This window comes from Aspergillus sydowii (genome assembly GCF_001890705.1).
Source record: "Aspergillus sydowii CBS 593.65 unplaced genomic scaffold ASPSYscaffold_12, whole genome shotgun sequence".
Taxonomy (NCBI): domain Eukaryota; kingdom Fungi; phylum Ascomycota; class Eurotiomycetes; order Eurotiales; family Aspergillaceae; genus Aspergillus; species Aspergillus sydowii.
In genome coordinates this window covers 937,330-947,587 of record NW_024467870.1, presented here as the reverse complement: position 1 = coordinate 947,587, position 10,258 = coordinate 937,330, and the positions used below count along the sequence as shown (strand labels likewise).

Genomic DNA, 10,258 nt, shown 5'->3' with positions numbered 1-10,258 from the left:
CTTGTCTTTCGAAGATCCAACTCTTTGGCAAGTATATCGATTAGATGTGGTCACCAACTTCAGCAACCATATTCTCAGTTGAGCCACCCAATAAGATAAAAGAAAGTCATTAAGTAAAAAAGAAAGCCAAAAATAGATNGGAGCAGAAAAAAAGGGATAGGCCGAAGGACGATGAAAGAATAAAAATGGGAGAGACAAGCCGGTACTGGTGGGAGAATGCGTAATTCGTGAGTTCCTTTCCCCTAAGGTAGTACGTTATTCGTTTTGGTTTTGCAAATCGGCAGGTAGGAGGGCGAATCAATGCTATCTATCGCTAGTAATCGATGGTGTGGCTCATTCATCGTGTCGCATCGAAACAGAGGAAACAAGAGTGCCGTTATTTCTTCAATGAAAGGATGTACATTATTCTGTTCTTTTTTCGGTCATTGTGGTTAAGGGAACTTGGATGTCTGGTGCACGGGGTTCGTCTGGATGCCGCGGAGAGGGATGAACGAGACTCCGCCGGCTGCTGTCTGTGAAGGGGAATCTGTCAGGAGGCAAAGATTCGTAGGGTCGGTCCCCAGGATCTATGCGTGGTATAGCCTCTCTATGGCCGAGTTGCAATTCCTGCGGAGAAGGAAGCGTCTGTCTGATTTCTTGTGGTCGTGGCAGCTCTCGTGATGTCGGGCCCATCTCACGATTGGACATACTCCTCATTCGACCTTCGTCGTTGGGCCCGGACATTGGCACCATTCTTAGTGGTGGAGGTACGTAGCTCATTCCCGGCTGTGGCATGTTTGGAGGTCGATTGCTAGTATAGACAGACCCAGGAGTTTCGATAACAGAAGGGCTGGTAGGACTAGACGAAATTTTTGCTTTATGCGACCCAGGCCGAGAGGGCGGATATGTCTCACCGCGGGCTTCAGCAGCTGCTTTGCGCCGCTCCGATTCGGCTTTGCTTGGCCGGCCTCGTTTTCGTGGAGGTTCACCGGAGGCCGTGACGCCTCCCGCGCCTGGGGAAAGCATCGTTGATGTGCCACTCTCGCTGCTGTAAGAAGCCGGGCCAGTGGCCGGACGAGGCTGAATTGCACGCGGGAGAATAGGTTTGTCTGTTGGATATAGAGGCCGCTTCCTCACACTAGTACTCGGGTCCAAATGAGGCACCTGAGGTGCGGTAGCAGGGTGTCGTGGCGGAGGCTGTCCAATCGCCGGGTTGGCTTGGGACTGCAATTCAAAAAACATATAATTAAATGCTGTCTGACAAGAATTGAGCGAACGACCTAGATAGGACATGTTTAGCCGACATTCGGACAATGAAAGCCAGCTTCTGATAGACCGGCGCATACGGCAAATAGATGTGAGATCTTACCTGCAGGAAGAGGAATATCATTCCAACTCGGTTTGATCTTCATGTCCTGGATCATTTTGAAGAGTTCGCGCGAGGAGACGCCAGCTTTCTTCAAAATTTCGGTAAATAGGGCATACTGATCATTCGGTAAGCTCAAATCACTCAGTTAAGGTGGCGCATCGTGGCCTTTTAAACATCACGATTCGAATGGGATCTGGCGTTGGTGCATACCTTCTCATCCTCGGTCCATGGAGTTTCCTGTGAATTCGACATATCCAGAGAACCATGTAAGCCGAAAGCACCTAGCTTCGCTTCTGAACAGAGGGACGACCTAGTAGACGGAAAGTCCAGGCGAGCTAGAATGGAAATGCGTCTTTATATCCAGTTTGACAGCAGATATAGTGACGCGTCGCGTGGCCGAGACAGTTGAATGAACCGCAGATACAAGGAGTGTAAACGGAGGATGAAAACTGACGACACGCACAACGGCAGTAGAGCTGAACTAGAGCTAAAGGACAGGCAAAAGAAAGAAAAAAGAAAAAAGAAAAAAGAGGAACAAGAAGATGATGGGAAAAAAGTATAATAACCACAGAGCCTCCCAAACGGAATGATGCGTCTACACCATGTATCAACACGTGGTAGCCCAAAAACGAATTGGAAAGTTGGCTGACAGCACAACGAATGAAGACAGAACCCAGCGGCAATAGTCAGTACAAAGAGTGAACTGCGGAGAAGAGGGGAAGGGGGGCAATTATTGTGCAATCGACAGTATACATTGAAGGTCAGTGCAGGGGGTCAACGAGAGAAGCGGGACTCATAGAGGGTTGTATAGTTAAGAGACCTGCAGATGCTCGGAAAGAAAAGATGGGCAACTGTGAAAATGGGTTGATCAATGAGGAGAGCCGAATGGGTTAAGGTGCAGTTACTCCTATGCTTTAGATCGAGGGCATAAGGAAGGAACCAGAAATAACGATAGGAAAACAACGTTAGTGGATCGTTACCCTGACCTCAGAAAAGGACCGCGGACGCTGTCGTTGTTCGAGATCGAATCGCATCAAGATTAAGCACTTTCAACGACGCACATTGCCACCAAACAGACGTAAGAACGAAATGGGAAAGGTAAAGAAGGAATGAGACGGAGCGGGGGTGGAAAGAGAAGGGGGTTCGGAGAACGACAGACGAAAGAGAGACGAGTGACAATCTATCTTTGCCCCAGGAACTTTTTCTCTTGACCAAACGTACTTTTAGTTCGGAATTGCGCAGGCCAATGCTGGGACGGGAACCGCAGGCATGTGTCCGGAGGGCAAGGGGAAAGCTGCAGGGACTGTTGACTGTTTCTCGTTCGCCTCTGCGTTCTCCAAAGTCGCGAGTGAAGGAGCCACGGGAAAACAAGACAAGACTTCTCGGAGAAGAATAAACAGGAAGAAATAAGAAAAGAAAAAGAAAATAAAGTCTGCGGAACCAACCAGGTTAGGGTGGATCAGGCCGTGTTCAACCTAGAAGAGAATAGTGTTTCAAAAACGATGGTTTCAGATGATTCCAAGCGCCCACACGCGTTCTGCAACGAGGATGGAAAGGATCTGGAGGAAAGCAACCAGCCCTCTCCTACAGAGAAAAGGGGCACGAGGGAACTCTGGATACGCCGAACAAGGATCTGAAATACTGGGAGGGGCACGAATAAGTAGGGAAAAGGGAAAAAGACTAACAATGCACAGAGTGGGAAGCTGGACGGGGTAGAAGAGCAGGGGGGAAGCAGAACAACAGGCTGCGGCTACTGTTGTACTCCCTCGATACGGAGTCAGAGCGGGTAGAGAAAAACAAAGATGGAATAAAATAAAATAACAGTAATTATGCAAAATATAAATGCGGGAAAAATTTAAATGTCAATAAATCAAACATCATACAAAGACAATTGGAGAAAAAGGAAAGAAGTGTTGCACCATCAACAGACGAAGACTGGAGAGTCGGGGAGAAGCTTGCCGCTTGACTAGATGTCGCCTTTTTTCGAGGGGTGACAAGAGTTTCGGTCTCTCACGCAGGAAGCAGCGCGTTACGAATGTATATCATGGACGAAAGGCGATTGGTGATAGGTGGACATTGACGCCCCAGGACGTTGGGTCAATGGAGGGGATAATCGACGTGTTTAGAAAAGGAAAGCTGTTTAGGGAGAGCGAGGTTCGGGGCCATCTCCCGGATGTAGGTAGCGCGGGCGATCCAACCCGACGCCAATCCCTTTTTCTGCATGGTTTTATTATTAGCGATCAATTGATGCGCTCCATCTGGACGCAGTCACAGGAGTCGCAGCGACGTGCATTGGCCCTATTGAAGATAGCGGGAATGCAACGACAATGACTGGCAGAAAATGGATGGCGGCGGAGGCAGTTGATAACCGCAGGGTGGGGTTGGGGGCTCCGCAATAGGCGCAGGCGAGACCAAAATCCTGAGGGCTGGGAGAGGTAAACAAGAATAATCCAGTAATCAGGTAGAAATACCTAGGGTCGTGTAATGGCTCTTCCTGCCGCAAGTTATAATTGGCCAAATATTTCCCCAGTATTGTTGGAGCGGGAAGTTGAGGTAAAATGCGAAGATACGCAGACCTGTCTCATAAGAGGCCAGGGCAATAATAAGGTTAAAAAGAAAACAAGGCAACGAAGCACCTATCAGTGTCCTGTTTCTTGTGGTCTCTTCCCATCAAGCGAGCTGGATCGCCACCTGCCGAAATTATGATCATTTGGTTATCCGGGGCAATGATTTTAGCCTGGGAGAAGGGCCCATAGAAAGACGGGGCCATTCTTCCAGAAGAACGCCGCTACACCAACAATGTTGTCAGAGTCTCAGAGAACATGTAGCTTTGCACTCCGTTCATCGCAGACTGGTGAGTCGAGACGTTGAACGAGCCAGCGTCTGGCCAGCGGCCAATGGGTCCGCCAGTGGGAATTTCCTTTGGAAATATCATTAGTCGATTTCTCGTTAAAGGAGATTCGATCGATGATACCCAGTCAATAATATTAATGGCCCATGCACGAGAACCATCGGCATGCAGGAGAGGCGACGCCCCGCCGATTTGAATCAACCGTCCGGGAGTAGCCCGGTAGGATGCTGCTGACATTATTGTTGCTAGGTCATCCGCGTGAGTCCCGGGCAAAAAGGGCGGCTTCCGGAAAGAACATGAAGGAAACGTCCCATAAATTCTTGATAGAGATAGTGATACTGCAGCCCGGTGAGAGCTGGAGGGGGAGCGAGGGTGAAACCAAAAGGCGAGAGTGCCTGAGACTTTGGCAGGCGGGAACAGAAGGAAGGGACTTGGAAGGCCCACTCCCTCAGGTACCCGTCATCGCCGGCACGCTTGTATTGGTCCAGGAACTATGGATACCCAGTTATCATAATTACAGTATTAGTATTATTGAACGTTTAATGGAATGATGATAATTCCAATGAATTTCTCCCGAATCCTCCGTACAACATCCCAATTCTCAAACAAAGTAGCTCCAGTCACCAGGATGGAGCTTCTGATCGTCGTCTGTGTAGCATGATGAGACAACGGAATCCAGTTGACTCTGGAGGATTGTGCTGTTCTGGTACGCATAACGATTATCCGTCCAGACGCTGCAGACTGGAACGGTATTTTTTCCGACTCTTGTCGTGGATTTCGGGCAAGAACCAATGCGAGCCCACCACGTATTTGATCAATTTGAGATTCCCTCGGCATCTTCATCTCACGTCGGATCCATTTGAGTTTCCCCTGATCAACAGCTCGGTCAAGGTTCGAAGGCTCGAAGCCTGCTCTCGTGTGTTCGAGACAACACCAGTTCATGCACAAGACTCCATCTGGATTGGCGAGCACTTTGTCTCCGAGCCATCTCAAACGCGCGGGCCAGCTAAGATAAGTCCGCCGTTTCTAGACAATGCCATTCCACGATGTATAGACAACCCACCTGCGCGAAGGTACGCCGTTCTCACTAACTCGATAATTCCTTCCTAGGTGTTCCGAACACTGGACAGCTGCAACTCACCCGCGCTCATGCAGCGTTCGAAATGAGAAGCTCGTGNCCAATCGCTAACCGCCCCAAACCATACCAATGCTAGAGAACGGTGGGAAGTTTCCCGAGCCGTCATACCATCCTTGATCAACTCCCGCCGTGTCTCATCTCATTCTCACTTTCTGTCTATCTTGTGCGCATGCTCTCCGCTGTAAATTTGCGTCTTCGTACGCCCCTGCTGCAGGGTGGGTTGTCTTGACGATTTGGCATTTTATGGCCTATGACTCTGTCTAATGCCCAGTGGATTATGAATTTGCTGGAAGCAGATTTATCTTCAGTGTATATCAAGTCGATGCACGATTTTGGCTTTAAGGCCGCGGCCTTTCCTCTCAGCAACCTGCTAATCTCGACCGGTTGACAGAACCTTACAACCGAGTTTGCTTTTGCTCTCTCCGTGGGCAGCTGAAAATATAACGTCTGGTCGCATTTCTGCTTAAACACGGCGTCAATGGCCATGCTTTGACATTCTAATGTGATCCGGAAGATGGCGTGAAGCAGAGAATAATATATCTGGCCTTTTCCTTTGGGAGTCATGATTTAATCGCTGCCTTCGCGATTATCTTGATTTCTGTAATCGACTAAGGGCACTGGCCTGGAGACGAGGAATGGTGCAGCAGCTGCAAATGCCAATCGTCCGCACCAGGGACTCAGGACGAAAAGAGAGACGGTTCGAGCTGAGCGAATGCCAGCCTCCCACCGTCGCCCGAAGTTGAAGTATGCATCGCATGTTAATCAGCTCGGTCTGGAATTAGCAACGCTTTTTTTTCTTTCCCTTTTCTCCTCGAGTTTTGACTAACCGACAAGTCTCCCTTTCATAACCACCCAGTCTCCATCGAGGGGAGATGCACTTAAACAGCTGCTTAAATGACAAAGAATAGAAAGTTGGAAGCTATCCCTGGAGGATATAGATGCAGAAGGAAAATTTTGAGAGGAAAATGTATGCAAGAACACTGGAAGATAGAATAGAGTGAACTCCTTATTATCCTCCCCCATTATTACTGCGTCTTGGCATCCGCAAAAACGTGGACGGAAAGAAGCTCGACAGTGATTCCTCTCCTCCAATTTCTCCCTCCCACTTCAAACTTCTCATCTGCCTACTTCTTTTGTCGCTTCCCTCTCAGACACAGCTCAACTTCCGTTCCTTACACTCTGTTTCTTTTGATTTGGCCTTTTCATCTGGGTCCAACTCCGACCACCGTCTGGACCCTTGTGCGACGCCGTCTCTGGCTCTGATCGTTTTGCGCGCCCCGTCCGTGTCGTCATGTCAACTCATGACAATGCGGACCCTCAGTCAGAATCTGTTGCCGATGGAGTTACAGCGATGAAACTGGAGCCGTCAGATAATCTCTCCGATGCTCCCATTCTCAACGGCCGAGGGGCTACAATGAAGCCCGACCCCCAAGCCGCGTCGCCAGAGCCTGGGATAAAGAGCGAACGAGCTACCACATCCCTAGCGAAATCTCGATCCTCCTCCCGCACTCCGCCCAAGAGCGAAAATTCGGAGACAGTTGAAGGGGATCTGAAGGAAGAGGGGGAAGATGATATGTCCGGTACGGAAAGGGTTGGAGGAGGTATCACCGTCAAATTGGAACCGGGACAACCCCCAAAGTTGACTCGTAACTCCTCACATAAGGTCATTCCGCGACCACCACAACTTTTCCTGGATTTGCCCGACAGTACCAAGGAAGCTCAAAAGACGTTCGAAGTGATCGAAGCTTGCCAATATGCCAATAAATACATGGGTTATACGGAGCATGCAATGGAGTGTGATTGTGCGGAAGAATGGGGTGAGTTTGCTCTTGTTCTGCTTCGTTTGTTATCTTAGCAGTTTTGATTTCCATGGCGTATTGCCCCTCTCTTTCGCCTTTTCTCGCAGAATAAAACTCGATAATTTCCGTTTTCGAGTTGCCGACACTCAAGTTATAATTATCCCGAACTCTGTTCTATTTATTCTAACTGAATCGCCTAGATACCACCAGTGCTACGAATCGAGCTTGTGGGGAGGACTCGGATTGTATCAACCGCGCGACGAAGATTGAGTGCATGGGCGACTGCGGTTGTGGACCTGATTGCCAGAACCAGCGATTCCAGCGAGGAGAATATGCGCGCGTGGCTGTAATCAAAACCGACAAGAAGGGCTATGGTCTCCGCGCGGAAGAGGATCTGCGGCCGCATCAGTTTATTTTCGAGTACGTCGGGGAGGTCATTAACGAAGGTCCGTTCCATCGCCGCATGAGGCAGTATGACGGAGAGGGGATCAAACATTTCTACTTCATGTCCCTCAGCAAGGGCGAATTTGTGGACGCAACTAAGAAGGGAAATCTTGGGCGTTTTTGCAACCACTCTTGCAATCCCAACTGTTATGTCGATAAGTGGGTTGTTGGAGAGAAACTCCGCATGGGCATTTTCGCTGAACGCCATATCCAAGCCGGTGAAGAGCTAGTTTTCAATTACAATGTGGATCGGTATGGTGCAGACCCCCAGCCGTGTTACTGCGGTGAACCCAACTGCACGGGCTTTATTGGTGGAAAGACTCAGACAGAGCGGGGAACGAAGTTGTCGAATGCGACAATTGAAGCCCTTGGCATTGATGATGCCGATGGATGGGATACTGCCGTTGCAAAGCGGCCGCGGAAGAAGAAGATGGGCGAAGACGATGAAGAGTACGTGGACAGTGTGCAACCCAAATCATTGGATGAGAGTGGGGTTACGAAAGTCATGGCGGCTCTTATGCAGTGCAAGGAGAAGTGGATTGCAGTCAAGCTTCTTGGGCGCATTCAACGTTGTGACGATGAGCGTGTGCGCAACCGGGTAGTGAAAATGCATGGATATCAAATCCTCAACTCTCAACTCAGCATGTGGAAGGATGATTATAACGTTGTGCTACAAATATTGGACATCCTGGACAAGTTTCCCCGTCTAACGCGGAATAAAATCATCGATTCAAAAATTGAGTCAACGATTCAGCCGCTAACCAGCTGCGGTGATGCAAGAGTCGAGCAAAGGGCAACTGTACTATTGCAACTCTGGTCGACCTTGGAAGTCGGTTACCGCATTCCCCGTATGAAGCGAGACCCCAATGCCTCTACACCGGCTGTCAGTCAGTTTCAGCGACGAGAGAATGTCTCAGACGAGCGGCAGCAACGGTCTAAATCGCGATCTCGATCTCGATCAATCGAGGCTCCTCGCGGGCCAGCAGCGCAAAAAAGGGGTGGCCAAGGCCCAAGAAACCCAAACCACCATCACGGCCCTCGCCCGTTCCGCCGACGGTTCGAACCTCTCCCGCAGGGGTGGTTTGCGGCGGAGTCGAATGGCAGGACATACTACTATTCCGCTCGGGGTGATACTACCTGGACTCGACCGACAAAGCCGGCACCTCAACCGCCACCGCCACCGAAGGAGTCGAGAGACAAAGCACTTCAAAATATCATTGATGGTATCATGAACGCAAAAGAGCAAACCCCCAAAGAGAAGAGTGGCACTCCTGCTACCCCTCAGTTATCCAAGCCTACACCAGAGAGCAAGGATGGGCAAGAAAAGTGGAAGAACTATAGTGAGGAGAAGCAGAAAAAGCTCTACGAAAACACGGTGAGTTAGTTCCTGTCTTAGAGCAATCGTGGCTAAAACTAATGGGTGTAGCTCTTTCCTCACATAAAATACGTCGTTGATAAGTTTAAGCACAAGCTTCCAAAAGATGATCTTAAACGATACGCGAAAGATGTGTGTGCCCCTGTCCCTGGCCGTCATACAAGTTCTAATAGCCGCTGCAGGTAGCCAAAAAGCTAGTTAACTCGGATTTCAAAAACAATCGAGTTGAGAATCCTACGAAGATCGACGATAAACAACAGAAGAAGGTCAAAAAGTTCTGCAAAGAGTTCTTCGACAAGGCTGTTGCTAAGCATCAGGCCCACGAACAGCGCAAAACCCAGAAAGCTACTAAAGAACACGGAATGGATAACAAACCTGCGACACCCGCTGGTGGCCAGAGCGATGGCGAGGACGAAACTCCAGATGTGAAGATGTCAGACGACGACGGTAGTATGGAAAAGGCTGGGGCTGGTATTAAACGAAAGAGAGACGAACTTGGCGTAGGTAATGGGGATACCCCAGAAGACACACCAACTTCGTCAACTAAGCGACAGCGGTCGTCAACTCCTCCACCACCGCCTCCGCCTGCCATGGCTCCCAACGACGATGATGACAATGATGACGACTTGAGCGTTAAGAGCGATGAGCCTGACGCTGACGCTGACGCTGACGAGGTGGTTCTGGTCGGCAACCCAACACCACCTCCTCCGCCTCCTCCACCTCCGCAAGAAGATGCCGATCCCCCAGATGCAAGTACAGACACGAACGGACACGACTTCGAAGGATACAGCAAAATGAACCGACCTCACCAGACTCGTATCGGCATCGAGGGGAATGTATAGGACCCATTTTCTTTCAATACCTATCACCCCTTCACACAACCATCCTCTCTAACTTATTTATTTTTGGCATATGATGGAATCCAGTACGTCGTTTAGATTATTTCAGACTCTTTTCATTTCCCTTTTCTCTTTTGGAATGGTCATTTATTAGGTATGGCCGGGGTCGGTGCAACATTGCATGGGGTTGAGGCGTTCTCTTTACATATTCTCAGGCCTGGGTTTGTTTTCTCCCAATATCATCTTTAGCCCTCATCATTTACCGTCGTAACATTTCTTTTCTTTCTTTCTGTTTCTTTTTTTGCATTTCTCTGTTCCATTGTCACCTTCAATACCCATACCCTTGCCTCTTCGTTGATTGCTATATTGGTTTATCTTCTCTCTATCTACACTACAGCGAGTTGGAAGGGTCCCATGTATTCATACCACACTCGTTTTTCCAAAATAAAAGAGCACTGGGGGGG

The 10,258-nt window shown here is 49.3% G+C and overlaps 2 protein-coding genes across 2 annotated transcripts; one reads left to right on the top strand and one right to left on the bottom strand.

The window, feature by feature from the left end:
• Positions 1-402: 402 nt before the first annotated feature.
• Positions 403-1,600, bottom strand: ASPSYDRAFT_93283 (putative AT DNA binding protein; the record flags this gene model as incomplete). The annotated part of the gene is made up of 3 exons (XM_040852813.1): positions 403-1,259; positions 1,349-1,463; positions 1,559-1,600. The coding sequence occupies 3 exons, from the start codon at positions 1,598-1,600 to the stop codon at positions 403-405; spliced, it is 1,014 nt and encodes a 337-aa protein (XP_040699091.1).
• A 5,028-nt stretch (positions 1,601-6,628) lies between these two features.
• On the top strand, positions 6,629-10,258 carry set2 (SET and WW domain protein; the record flags this gene model as incomplete). The annotated part of the gene is made up of 4 exons (XM_040843554.1): positions 6,629-7,178; positions 7,337-8,955; positions 9,007-9,087; positions 9,138-10,258. The coding sequence occupies 4 exons, from the start codon at positions 6,629-6,631 to the stop codon at positions 9,795-9,797; spliced, it is 2,910 nt and encodes a 969-aa protein (XP_040699090.1). The 3' UTR covers positions 9,798-10,258.